This window comes from Egretta garzetta, unplaced genomic scaffold, assembly GCF_000687185.1.
Source record: "Egretta garzetta isolate BGI_Z169 unplaced genomic scaffold, ASM68718v1 scaffold353, whole genome shotgun sequence".
NCBI lineage: Eukaryota > Metazoa > Chordata > Aves > Pelecaniformes > Ardeidae > Egretta > Egretta garzetta.
Window position 1 is genome coordinate 364,095 of NW_009259307.1, and position 14,798 is coordinate 378,892.

Consider the following 14,798-nt stretch of genomic DNA (forward strand, 5'->3'; position numbering starts at 1 on the left):
CCACTTCAACTATGGAAAAATAAATCAAACTTTTAATCATAGAATCCTTTAGGTTGGAAAAGACTCTTAAGATCATTGAGTCCAACTGTTAATCTAGCACTGCCAAGTACACCAATAAACCACGTCCCTAAGTACCACATCCACACATCCTCTAAATACCTCCAGAGATGGTCACTCAACCACCGCTGGACAGCCTATACCAATCCTTGACAACCCTGTCAGTGAAGAAACTTTTCCTAATATCCAATCTAAACCACCCCTTTCATAACTTGAGGCTGTTTCCTTTCATCCTATCACTTGTTACTTGGGAGAAGAGACCGACATCCATCTCCTTACAACCTCCTTTCAGGTAATTGGTAGAGGGTGATAAGGTCTCCCCCTCAACCTCCTCTTCTCCAGGCTAAACAACCCCGGTTCCCTCAGCCGTGCCTCACAAGACTTGTACTCCAGACCCCTCACCTGCTGTTAAAGGATTGAGAGTGGCTTGGTGAGCGCTTCTGCCAGCTCCCTCAGTACACTTGTGTGGATCCCATCCGGCCCCACAGGCCTGTGTGTCTCTAAGTGGTGTAGAAGGTCGCTCACCATTTCCCCTTGGATTATGGGGGCTTCATTCCGCTCCTGATCCCTGTCTTCCAGCTCAGGGGGCTGGGTAACCTGAGAACTGGTCTTACCATGAATGACTGAGGCAAAGAAGGCATTAAGTACATCAGCCTTTTACTCATCCTGTGTCACTATGTTTCCCCCTGCATCCAGTAATGATGGGTTCTAATTTTCCACTAAAACTGAGATATTGAATTCTAAAAGCAATACATGCCTACTCTGCAGGTCCCTGATTAATTCTTTACTAGTCTTAGCCATCAAATAAAGGCATGTGTAACTCTAAATTTCAGATATATAGCTCTTCATTCTTCTTCCACATTTTAATTTGAACAAGTCCCAGGATCATTTTAGAATTACATGGCGGATAGTGTCACTTACATGCATATATTTACTCTTTTGCACATAAACCCTGTTAGTATTTTCTGCAGAGCTGGGCAAATTAACAGTATTTTTTTCCCTCTTTGATAAAGGAAAAAATTTTCCTTTTTTTTTTAATTGATACTGTGTCTGTAGTATCCTCAGCATTTCCCACATTATCTACTGCTAATACTGCCAGGGTATAAAAAAACTCCACACAACCGTTTTTTAGAGATATTGACATTGCAATTGCAGTTCAAAGAGTGGGTGGTAGAAGGGTTGTGGGATGTCTATTCACCCCCTTCCCCCCTCCCCCAAGAAAAAAAAGAAAAAAAGATATAGATAACCTGAATGAATAAAACATAGTAAGTACGAGTTGGGAGAAATAGTTTTCTGAGAACTACTTCATCCTGAAGACATAGTACAAGCAGAGGATTATTGTTCGCTCATCCTGGACTTAATAATACCACCACAGAGTCCTTTTCAGTTACTGTAACAGTGAGACTCAGCATGAAGTTTGGCCCTATCCTTTTCATCATATTTGGATACATAAAATATTGTTTTTGTTATTAGATCATAATGTGAAAACTGTAATAAATCTGAAAGATGAACTGGTCCAGAAATCAAAATGCGCTCCTATAAAGAAAAGGTTTCCCCTACTTCTGACCCCCAAGACTTTTTATGAAGCAAACTAGCAAATAAGATTAGATGAGAATACCTTGTTTTTGATCTAAGAGTTTCCTGCAGAGGAGGGTATTATTAAAATTTACTGATTATCTAAGGTTTCATGATAGGAAAAAGATGGTCGTGAAAATACTTCCCTTTGTTACTGAACAGAGGTATTATTAATGTCAGTGCCATATAAGCATAGGAAGCTAGTGGCCTGGAAACTTGCCACCACGTGGCTAAAAAATTTCAGTTACGCAGTTCAAATGGCAGCAGCTGCTTTAAATTTAAAGGGCAAGAATTAAACAAGCCATGACTTCAGTAGGAGACAAACGAGCCCTAAGTTTGCTTCTTCTATCCTCTTTGTATTTAGCTTCCCCTCCATAGCCCCCCTGTCCTGAGTGTCTGTTAGAACTGACCTTGGTACATCTCAAAAACACTCAGAAACCCATGCTGCCAAATCCAATGGCCAATTGTTTTTAAAAAGGGGATACTGTTCCCCTTTGGACTTAACTGTAGCCTCATCCTCGCACCAGCCAGCACTTTCCAAGCCTGTCTTTTCCTCTGCTGCAGTACATCCAATGTAATCATGTTTAGTACTTTCCAAACAACAAAGCAGATGTTCCCTGTAATGCAGTTTTTGAAGAATGCACATGAAGCTCAAGCCAGTGACACTGTAATCCACCAAATGCCTGCAAAGGAATCCACATCGCCTCTGACTAACAAGTTTTCTTACTGAAGTCATTTTAGGAGATGCCAACATTAAGGATAAAATATGCAGAAAAAAAGCCAGATATTGCCTTGAGGGACCTACTCGTCAATGCACCAGAAACTACACAATGGCTCTTCTTCCAGAATTGGTGGAGAAGAACTGCACATGTGTAAAATATACCTTTTGCACTTTAAGACATTCTACCAGCAAACTGTTTCAAATTAAACCCAGATGAGTAATGGTAAAGCAATGAGGTTTTCCCTGGGTTCAGTAAAAACAGCTGGTATTGCTGCTATTAATCATGTACATGTGCATTAAAAGGTCTTGTATGTCTGAGAAAAGCGTCTCAGTCAGGTAGTAGCAATGTACAACAGGCCCTGGGACCTTTGCCTATAGAAAAAAAAAAAACCCAGACTGCTTGCTGCCAATGCATCCCTGCATGCTACTTGTACTTGAATGCATTTATTCTGAGGCCCTCACCAATAGTACTTGAAAAATCAAATGCCTCATAACTAATTCTCATACTAGTGAATAACAACACACCTACACTCCTACTCCAAGTTTTATTTTATAACATGATGCTAAAACACATACACCCAACAACACTCAGTATACTAACTGCAAGACCACTGAACTGTAAGACTTCTTCCAGCAGGGACAAATAAAACGAGCCTTGAAATACTATTTTGAAAAGTACCATGCCCATATCCATCACTTTACCCTAAGAAAGGGCTTGTGAAGACACTAGGTATTTCAGACCTAGAGTTTGCAAAATACATTTATTCCTTAATATTAGTAGCCCAGAGTTGTTTGTTTCAGCCAAATGTGACTGACAAGTCTGTATATCTCTGAAGCTTGCATGGGAAGGGAATTTCTGGTGCAACTGTATGAGTATTCACTCTGTCATGAATAATTTGTTTTTTAGAAAGTGGCAAAACATTAAAAGGCCTTTCAGGTTTCTTTGTTTTCTGGTTAGCCTTCTGATAGTATAAGATAAGAAACAGCTGAACATCACATGATTTTAATACATACATTTGCTTTCTCTCTACCACAGGTACAGAAAATAAGTGCTTTCTACAGTGCAGGGGTTACAAAGAGACTGATTGAATTAAACTTTGTACCTATTCCACATACCAGTCATCACCAGAGGTGAACTGTGAATACTGGAATGTCTTTATCTCCCACTTGCTGTGAGTCAGCTGCAAGACATGAAAGCCTAGAGCCAAAAGTTAGCTGTGTTAAGACCACTGGGTTTACACAAGATTGTTTTGTTTGGATACCTAGTTGGAGGACTTCTAATTTTTTTTCACTTTGAAGCATGGAAGAACTGCTGCATAGAAAACAGAATAGAAAACTAAAGAAGAATTTCTTCAAACAGAAAAACAAAAGCTTGTTTCATAACTGCTTACAGCGTATAAGTCTGCCTCTGGTTAGCAGGGGACAAATTCTTTGTTCAGTGTAGCAGGGAGATACATAGATGTGAATGCCCGTGTGCTCTATCAGCAACATACTGACAACACTAGTAATGAAACACAGGAGATATTCTAGAGGGCCCCAAAATTCCAGGACTCTCCATTTAATGAATTAATGTCTACCGCTTGAAGGGTATTCACAGTATACCTTTTATTTTAAATTATGAAAGATTTTTCATAATTCTAATTCATAACTCACTAATGAAAATGTGCGATCACACATCAATCAGAACCAAGTCCATCTGAGCTCCACCTGTCTCTAAAACAGGCCCTTCCTTTCAAGAGAGAAAATAAGTTGTTTTACCACTGAGGGACAGGAAGACACTCAAGTCTCCAGGGCTAGACAGTCACTGTATCACCAGATCTGTCTGGGGTAATGTGGATGACAAAGCAGCCTGGAATCCAGGCCACTCTCAATTCATTAAAAGCCCTCAAGAGTAGGACTGGGGATATAAACTTTTGTGAAGACTTGAGTGGGACAGCAGAAGAGTTCTCACAACATAGGTTTGTCACATGGCAGCTTTTGCTATTTCTGAGATATAAAACATCAGCTAAGATCAACTTTTGTATGGGAGCCATGGTCTTTGTCCAGCAGAATGGCAGTCATCTAAATCTGTTAGTCACCAAGGAAAAAATTTTCCCTATCATACTATGGTCCCAGCAGGAAGATTTTCTAGCTAGCTGGAGAAGTATAGAAGCATTTCTTATTGCAACTGTAGCTTACTCACAAATCTGGAAATGGGGTAGAGTTTGAGAAAGTTTCTGGGGCTTCTTAGTGATTTAACCATCTCTGGTTGGAGGCAGTGCTCTTGATCACTGATTTAGCAATATTTACGTGGGAAGGACTACCAGTGTTTTCTTTCAAGAAAATTTCTGCTAGTAGAACAGAGAAATAGAAATATCACTGGGAAGTCTTTCAACTTGCTGAGTACAAATACTGAGATGCACCTCATCTCCAGAGACTGAAATTGCACTAATGTTGGAAATACTGGATTGGATAAAGAGATACTTGTTTGAGCCCACTCTGGAGAAAAAGAGACAATTTGATGCAGTGTCACAGTTTATCCAAGAACATAACACAGAGGTGACAGGATGAGACAAAGAACTGATCTTTCTTAGTGGCTGATGTTAGAGTGGCTGGACATTCAAAAGCAAGTATCTGTCACAGATCTGTGGGATGAAGGATATGTCTGACTTAAAAATTTTAATAGGCTATTTTCAAAGTACAGGTTCAACTTCTCAGCATTGTCCTACGAGGAGCTTTTCAGGGATTGAGCATACTACTTCAATATGCAAAGGGAAAAAAAGGATATGGAAATGGGTAGCATCAGGATTCATAACCATATTCACAAAGGTTAAAGAAAATGGTAGGAGAGAATTACTATTCTGTCTGATTTTTGTTACCAGAGAACATAGGATAAGAAAGGAGGAAAATGAAAAACAAGTGCCAATCGTATGTAGAAACACACTTCCATTCAGCTTCCTTCTGTAACACTGAGTCTGTTACTGCTACCATTTTCTTTGCATTTTCCAGCCATCTAATAATTGGTGAGCCACACAAGACTATTGAAATTGACTAATAACTTGTTTTGGAGATGATGTCCTTCAACAGCTTTACAGCCTACTCTTCTACTGATAAAGACAGAGATTGCCATCTTTGAGTTCATTTGGACTTCACTCTCCCCATCTCTCAGAAACAGTAATTAGGCTGTGTCTGCCAGCAAACCTACTGTAACGACTTGACTGTTCTTTGCTGATGCTGCAATCTTGGTACAGGCTCTGCATGCTGAATGGCCTGTGAAGTTGCGTTGTCATACTATACCTGTTGGCCAAGAGCTGTGACCTAGTTCCAGAAGGAGAGGTTAGGTAAATTGCCAAGTCTCCACGTCGAGGGTGAGTAATAGTGATGCGCACAACGACATGCTCCAAGTAGATCACATGGTGGTTAGGATTATCTGAACAGCCAGTGGCTTTGTAAATCGAACGGACAACGCTGTCAGGTCGAATGGTTCTATAATATAAGCATATAAAACAAAATTAGCATTTCGTGCTTGTTCTGTAAAATAAGACAAGCACATCTTTTTTGCTTAGTAGTGAATGAAGTGTTGGACAATTGCTTGTGAGAAGTCAATAGCCTATAACCCCTCATTTTAACACTTAACTTCCTAGCTGAAACTATCACCACAGGGTAATTATTTTACTGCAGCTAACGGCAACTACCTGGTTTTCTGTTAAGGATGTAGACATCCTAAAAGAAGAGAGTGGAAAACCTGTAATAGGAATAAGCCTTTGGGACAGAACATTTTTGTGGATTAGTGGCCAGCTGAGAATTATTGGGATTGTCATGGGATCACAGCTGGTCATAAGCCCCAGGAAATGCCTGGCATAGCCATAGTCCTTGCTTACGTAGTAGCAAGTATTACATGTTAACTGTACCAAATGGCATCTGACTCAGCTGGTTTAAATTGGCACAACATCCTTGCAGACTACACCAGTTACGGCTTGAGCCTGTCAAATGTATTTATCAAGCAATAATCTTAGTGCTTTGGAAGCATGCCTTATGACTGATGCTGTCTCTGTATCCACAGGGTGCTCATGCAGAATTCTGCTCTTAAGCCTGGCTCTATAGAGACCCTATCCTAGCAAGTGGAAAGCAGTTTAGTCTTGCCCTCTGAGCTAGATAGTCTCCTGAGACTGAGAGAGATAATATCATGCAATATTTTAATTAAAAGAGTATTTGCTTGTTAGATTCTGGACTGATAAGTCTGTACTGATCTTACAAAGGTGACTGCAGTGCACTCAGCCAAATGCTCTTCTTCATCAGTGCATCATCTATACCAGAATCAATCACTAGCCATCCTGGCTTGTTTTACACCTTCAACTTCTGGGGCATTCTTTAAACTAAGGCCTTTTTCCAAGCACTACAGGGAACAACCTTTACAGGCAGATGACCTGACATTTGTGAAGGTGACAGAGATCCCAAATATAGCTTTCAAAATGACACATTATACACAATGCAAGGGAGGGGTAAATTATACCCAATTTCTTTCCGTAAGTTTATGCCAGCAAGAGTTTTTGGCAGCGGGTATTACTTGATTTGCCGATCCGTGTTCTCCACACACACGTGCTGTGGAGGGACTGTTGTCCACTTTTCTGCTTCTATCACCATTGCTTCAGCATCCATCAGTCCGAATCCATAGAGATGGCTCACTGCAAGGTACAAAGAGAATGGTGGCAATTATACCATAAATCCTTGTTTTCATCATAGATTGATTCCAGAGAGAGTCATATCCTAACAGGAATGGCTTCTTTTCTACTTCTTACTTGCTTTTGCACAAAGCTCAAAAATCTTCTTGCCAGAAACAATAATGATGGTACCTAATTTGTTTAATGAATCTGTTCATTGTTTTATTACAGAAGCAGCAAGTAACCATAATGAATAACGCTGCCTTACCATGAGGACTGCGGACAAGAACTGCAGGATGCCGGGGAGTACAATTGCCTCCAATTGCCCTTTGTCCACATGCCTTAATTTAGCCCAGTCCTCTTATATGACATAACATTAAAAGGCGTGAAGAACCAGAGGAGGGTTATTTCTGTTACTCAAATACCAAACACAGGCATGTACGTAAATATTGAAGGTAACTGAGACAGTAAATTTCAGAAGGAAGAGACTGTCTTTTGTAACTGCTGTACACTCCTAACTTCCCTGAGTGTAAGCAGCGTGTGGCTGCTCTCCTATTCCTGTATGCAATATGGTTACCACTGGCCAGCAAACCAGCTACATCCGACATCTTCCTAAAGCTGTCTGCATGATGAGGATAAAAGCAATGATATTTGAAGTCCAGGGCCCTAAACATAATTTGGTTCTCTTGCAGAGCCTGTGTCAGAAAGGCTTCTTCCTCTCTACCTCCTTTGTAGATCTGCAGATGAAGCTACTGCTCGAGAGAGCTGTTAACATTGCTGTTGACTTCAGATATTACCTACTGCATGCATCGCACACACAGTGGTCCTCAGCATCCATGCCTGCAGATTAGAACTCTGTTAAAGCTAATTTCTGGATGTTACATCCTCACATCTATCTGCCTTTCATGCCATGGAGAGTCAACAATGGTCCCCTTGCAAGAAACTCGATGCCTAGTAATTTAACTTTAATGCCTGAATGCCTTCCACTCAAAGAAGCAGAAGCCTTTAAAGCATTCTTTTCTTAGGATACAAAAAATTGAACTTCCAAATGCCCAACACCTAGACAAGGTGAAGTATTTCCAACAGACTTGTGCTATTTCTGTATCTTTCACTTTTTTTTGTATTTTTAAGAGTACTTAGGTTGATGTAACTATTTCAAGAGTTCCAGCATTTCACAAAGGCTAAAAGTTTCACTTACTGAATCAGCTGTGTGTTTTTGGTTGCTGTTCCAATCAAAACAGAAGCTTGCAACTGGATTTTGATGAATTAGAAAGAGCTGCTAGCCATGTCATTTTATTGTGACAAATTGGTAGTCTTGGTAAAGTTCTGACAGGAGAAGGTGAAAGAAAAAAGCTTCCAGAGGGAGGAGTTTAGATCACAAATATTAATAAATCAGTTTTACTAGCTACCACAGACAGTCTTACCAGAAAACGCTCAGAAAAATGTAAATGCTATTTTAATCGGTGAAGCGACAAGGCATGGTGTAAGTCTTTCCAACTGCACTTTGCAGAGGATTTGTGAAAGCAGATTCCATTCATTGCCAAACTGGATGGAATTCAGAGGAATCCATCCAAAAAAACCCCAACTTTGTCAAACAAATAACAGTTCAAAGCATAAAAATAATCAGTGCTTAAACATCCCATCTTCCAAATATGGCAGTATCTAATACTGTCTGAAACTACCAACTGAAGAGGGTTCTTCAATGGAAAATACTGCAAGGCATAATGACTGTGTAATGAATTGGTTTTCTTACCATATCCTTCCCCTTCAGCACCAAACTGGAGTGTACATAGCATGGAAATGTTCATTTGCAGAGAACTAAACACAGCTCTTCTGCCAAATGAGCCAGGTACCGTTTTCAGAAATGAAACACAACAACTAAAATATATGAAAATAATTAAATTCAGCCCTCCTTCAGACTTCTGAATTCTCTTTAATGTATTCCACAAGATGGAGAAACTGTACTGTGAAGACGGTTCCTGTGATGGAAATCTCCTTGGTCATAGACGTCATCTTGCAAAAGCTGCATCTGCTGATGACAGCATATTTATCTGTGAAGTCATTTGTTTGTTCTTACACTGCATGCATTGCGCTGATATTTAAAATTTTAATTAATAATCATTCTGTCTGCTCTGAAGAACAGAGGGAGGAACAAGAGTGTTAACTGACATGGTCTGTAACTGTACACAGTTACTCTGTATAGTATTACATTTAAACAGTGAGGGGTTAAATTTTCATGAATGGAAAAATCTTTTGAGCTAACCCAGGGAAAATGTATTTTTAATTCCTGACAGGTAGCAACCTGCATTGGGTCAATGCTCAGGATGTCCAGCTGTAAGATGCTGTGTGTTCAACCCACATACTGATCTCAAAGAGGAGCCTTTTCCCACCCAGAAATAAGGGCAGAAGAGCACCTAACATTGCCACTACCAGGCAGTGACTTTCTGATGGAAACTTAAAGTGGCTTTTAAGCCACTCTGCCCTAGAAACTTTTTGCCCTAATATGCACATTAAAAATACAAATAAAATCTACAGAGTGAAATTTCAATCTTTCCTGCCCTCAAAATTACTTGGAAGGTAGAATTGTGTTCATTTTTCATCCAGCAGAAAAAAATTACCACCCAAGGTTATGTGGTTGTGTTAATTGTCCATGATTCAATGCTTAAACTCTCTTGCATGAGGACAGAGATGGGAGCGAGAAGTTCGGCACCTGTTGGCTTTTTTTTTCCACAGCTGAAACAGAAATACATTTTTTTCCTTGAAAGGCCTTCCCACTGAAATAAAAACTTCCTGACAGTCAGGAGTGCTCCTAAATCCTTCCATGTGGGAAGCTTCCAGGCAGCTGGCATTTGTCTGTCTGCAACGTTTGCACTTCAAAGCCCTTGAGCCAGTGGGTTGGTTAGCAGCTGCAGGTACCAGCAGAGGCCCATAATTTTCAAAGACTAAATAATAGCAATTTAGGAAAGAATCACAGAGTTAACAGAAGTAGTTGATCCCCTGTGTCTTAGAGAAGAAAGCAGATTTTGTTTCCTACCGCCTTCAAATTGCGCCCCTCCATATATGTGCATGTTAGTACTGCTGCGAACTCTATGCCAGGGTGCCTCTCCCAGAGGTTAAAAATTACTTCAATGGTCCACACAGGGCTATAAATGTCTTCTGGGAAACATCTGGAACTGCCACTGATTTGTATGTGAATGGTACTGAGCTCACTTCTGCTAACCCAGGTAGAAATGCAGTATTTCAGAGGTACTGGTGGCTGCAGAGGGACATAAGCTGACTGCCAGTGCAAAATGGCCCAGGACCTTGCACATTTATGTGTTCTACATTATAACTGCTGAGAATTGTTACTGGGCTTGGTTGTTGCTAGGAGTCATTGAGCATCTCAGAGGGGGTGTAGGGCTGTTTTGTAAGAAGATATTTGCCTTTCAGAGACAGAATAGGAATGTGACACTGGTGCAATGTAAGCTAGTGACTATGGAGCTGACTGTTGCTCTTGTTGAGCTGAAGGCCTGAAAACTATGATCTCCTTGTGATCAAGGTGTCCATGGGCAGAACTGTCCCTGAAACATTTCTCTACTCATCCAGCAACACAAACTGATCCACTCCTACTCCTGCAAAATCACAGGCACATAGGGAGCTTTACAGATGTAGGACAAGTTTCAGAGAACTTGCCTCCTGCAACACAAAGTAAATACTGAGTTTTAGCTGATATTTTTACTCTTTTTATCATTAAAGAAAATAACATTTCTCGGGGCTAAAGCCTATTTATTTATCCCTGGAGCAATTCCTCTATTAGTGCACCATGAAATCAAGGCCTGCTCAGCTGCTGGGTAGACTTCCCCAGCTTTTTCATAATCCCTTTGTTTTTGTCTGAAACCGATACTGAATATTCAATAACTTTCTCTTTTATACACAAAGAGTATGTAAAGCTACCCCCATATCTAAAGGCAGCATGTATATCCCACTTGATTTGTCTAAGAGAAATATGAATGGCTGGTGCTGATAAATCATAACATGGAATCATGCAGACTCCAGGAAAACTGGGCCCAGACACTGAAAACACAGCACTTCCAGTGCCTCAGTGCAGCTATGCTTGATTTGTTAGGCTGCAGTTTCATTGTCTGTCATCAAGATGTCTCATCAGTAGCTTAGATGCTAAGCCTCCCTTGCTATTTTGCTAAGCTGACAAAAAACATTGCAGAATATTTTCTTCCTACTACATTTTTGGCCTTTAATTTTCTATACTGTGAAAGCAGTGTTGGAAATAGAAATATTTTGTGTACACATATCAAATACTAAATCAGAACGAAGGAAATGGCAATAACTTCAGTTTGTCAAATTAGGAATATGCAGCTTTCCTAAATCAGATTCATCTGTTTGATATTTAAATTATTATGACTTGTTCATTTGTCCTACTTCAGGATGTTGATCCAGTCTTATCTAAAATGAGACTGACAAAATAGGACTCTTAAAATGCCCCTTATACTGTGGTTTTCTTAAATGTTGCTTAGCAAGACTAAAATATGTGAGACTCTTAAGTTACTCTCATCCTATAAACACTTCAAACTGACCTACACCAATGTTTCTGTTACATTTGGCATTATATTTTCAAATATAAAGCTCCAATTCTATATTACTTGAAATTTGTGTCATTTGCTTAGTATATCAAAATGCTTCAACTGGTAAAGACAATTGTCTAAAGAAAATTAAGGGACAAAAAAGGAGAAATACTATAATGACATATGGCTTAAACTACTTCATTTTTTTTTGTCATATCCTAACTAGGAGAACATGGATCTTGAATGAGAATTCATCTTATTTCAGCCATATACCCATTTCATGTCCACCTATGACCAGAAATCTGTGATAACTGGATGTGATTTCTGAAACACGTAACTGCTTTACAGGCCAATAACACAACCGTGCAAGAATATTCTTTTTTATTCTTGCTTGTAAAACTAAATCCCTCATGCTTTTTAGATTAAGCACATTATTTGTATTTTTATATTTTACACAGAACCAACCCCTCCGTTTTTCTACTTAAAGACGAAGCAAACAGCAAATTCAGTCCTCCCTCCACACAGAATCCCCTTAAATCCAGGTATCTTTAAAGCCTCAGCAGGGATGGTGGACCATTGAGTTCTTACTCTTACCATCTCACCAGAGAAGGATTTGAAGGACAGAATGTTGCCCAGTAGACTTGTCTTAAAAGCGGCAGCTACAAAGATGCACAATGAGAAAGTGAAGGGCCTCTACATCATAAAATCATAGAAGCACCAAATGGTTTGGGTTGGAAGGGACCTTTAAAGATCATCTAGTCCGACCTCCCTGCCATGGGCAGGGACATCTTACTAGATCGGGTTGCTCAAAGCCCTGTGCAACCTGACCTTGAACGTTTCAAGGTATGGGGCATCCACAACTTCTCTGGCAACTTGTTCCAGTGTCTCACTGCCCACATCACAGAAAATGTGTTTGTCATGTCCAATCTAAATCCTCCCTCCTTCTGTTTAAAACTATTGCCCCTTGTCTTGTTAACTACAGGCCTTGGTAAAAAAGCCTCTCTCTGTCTTTCTTAGAAGCCTCCATTATATACTGAAAGGTCACAGCAAAGTATCCCCTGAGCCTTCCCTTCTCCAGGCTGAACAACCCCAACTCTCTCAGCCTTTCTTCATAGGAGAGTTGTTCCAGCCCTCTGAACATTTTTGTGGTCAGAAAGGTGCTAACAGAATACTTAAAAAAATGCTTTTATTGAGCTTCCAGTTGTGTTTATGTCAATTTCTGATTTTTGTATTAGTACAAATGATTTCTTCAATAATACACTAACAGCGGATTTACCTGATGGATTTGACAAAAAAGATCAGCCCTCTGGATTTTACATTTTATCTGTCTGCCAAAAAGCTTCTACTCATTGATAAAATAAAATATAGATTGCCCGGCAACACTAGCAGGACAGCTAGTAGAAGCTAAACCTCCAGTAGGCAGTGTACCTTTGTGAATAGCTTCTATATGCAACTCCTGGCACCGCATCACCTACTATGAGACTTGTCAGCCACTTAAAAAATAGCCCGAAAACACACTATCTTAGGACATAAAGGAATTAATTCCAAGATCACATTTGCATTCACATCCCGGCAGTATTTATCTATGTCAGGAATTTAAAACACATATGGTTATTAAGCATAGACATTAGTTGACAAAAAAGACTAAGAGTGATATACACTTCTGCGGCATCAGAGTCAGACTCTACTAGTAGCGACAGCAAGCACCAGGCAAACACTTCCCCCTCTCACAAGTGTTAGCAGCCTCTGGCCAGAGGTCATTGGTGTTGGAATTCAGTCACCCCATGGTCCACGGTCAGCAGTGAGCTCCCATGCGTACCCAGCACAGCCGTGCCAAGTTCTCCCCTGCCCGCAGCAAGACCTGAATCAGTTCCTGATTTACTTCTCAGAGCTTGTTTGAGTAAACCACGTTAATGCATCCTGCAGAGCACATGGTATCTACTGTCCCCTGCATATGGGGACATTTTCCCCAGAGTCAGAGAAAATAACAGTGAGCCTTGCTGAAAACCTCAGCAGAGTGACCAGAAAGACTGGTTTACTTCTTTACCTCTGAAGGAGCAGGGTTGCGATAGAAACAGAAAACCTGACTACTGCTGGCTGGCGATTGCTAAGACAGGCAAGCTGCTGCTTCTCTGCAGCAGCATTTGGCTGTAAATCATGAAGTCTCTACTGAAGACATTCATTTATGTCGCTTGAAATGAGCCAGCTTATGTGAATGGAATAAATCTGAGGATTATGTGCATTTAGAAGGGAGAAAAAAGTTTGCCAAAATAAAGTTGGCTAAGGAGCATCTACAGTAATAGAAGCTATAATTTTTTAACTAGTGATAGTCTTTTTATGTTGGATTTTTTTTTTCCAAAAAGCAGAAGGATCCATTGAAAAACATGGGAGCTTGCACATTTTCTTTAAACAAAAAAGCCATTTTGTGACTGCACCATGGAACAACTTTTAAGAAAATGTACTCATTTTCTCTGTTAGGAGCAAATTTACCCTCAGAGGTACATTTAGGATTCACCAATAACTCAAAAGCAGCCAAATATCATTTCACCCTATCAAACAATAAAAACACCTTCTGGTGAGAGCCTCTATGCTAGGCTTCATCTCAGAACAGATGATGACAGATGAGTCAAAGGCACTGTAAGTGCAAATGCTGACAGATCGTTAGCAGGAGACACAAAGATAGCATTTCTGTGCTGTCAGGTGTATCAGACACACGGTGCAGAACATCCTTCTTGTTCTGTCTTGCACAGCAGTGGTGTCTGTTCAGAAGTGTTGGTGCTTCAGAGGGATATTTACATTCCAACTAATTCCTGAGCAAGCATAGGGCTGCAGCAGATTTTGGCAGAGGTAGGATATAGAGAAATATTCAGAAAATCATAATGAAGTGTTTTGCAAATTATTTAATAATAATGATGGTGATTTTTAGAACTAAAACTGTACCAACCTCACCCCAAAGCAGTGACATTATTAATTAACTAAGCGGACTTCACACTATCCCCATAGAGCTATGTAGTAGGTTCTGGTCAGTAACCTGAAGCAAAACGAAGTTAAACAATAAGCCAAGTCTATGCAGAGAGCTGGACCAGTAATGCTGGTAATAGACCTTGTGGATGAATTTCTGCATCCTCTGACTTAAAGGCGAGCCCCCAGTAGCTGATTTTTCTGGAGGGAAAAAGTGATACAGTTATAAACGATTTCAGGTATCTAACTGATCTGAGTTGTCCTGGGGAGGCCCTTATCTTTCCC

At 40.1% G+C, this 14,798-nt stretch overlaps 1 protein-coding gene across 1 annotated transcript in view; it reads right to left on the minus strand.

Moving 5' to 3' along the window:
- The window catches only part of PCSK5 (proprotein convertase subtilisin/kexin type 5), a 254,875-nt gene that overhangs the window by 85,598 nt on the left and 154,479 nt on the right, over positions 1 to 14,798 (minus strand). Inside the window, exons 11-12 of the mRNA XM_035891730.1 lie at positions 6,900 to 7,017; positions 5,630 to 5,818 (exon numbers count right to left, since the gene is read on the minus strand). Coding sequence (XP_035747623.1) covers positions 5,630 to 5,818; positions 6,900 to 7,017 — 307 coding nt within the window. The remainder of the gene's footprint in view (positions 1 to 5,629; positions 5,819 to 6,899; positions 7,018 to 14,798) is intronic.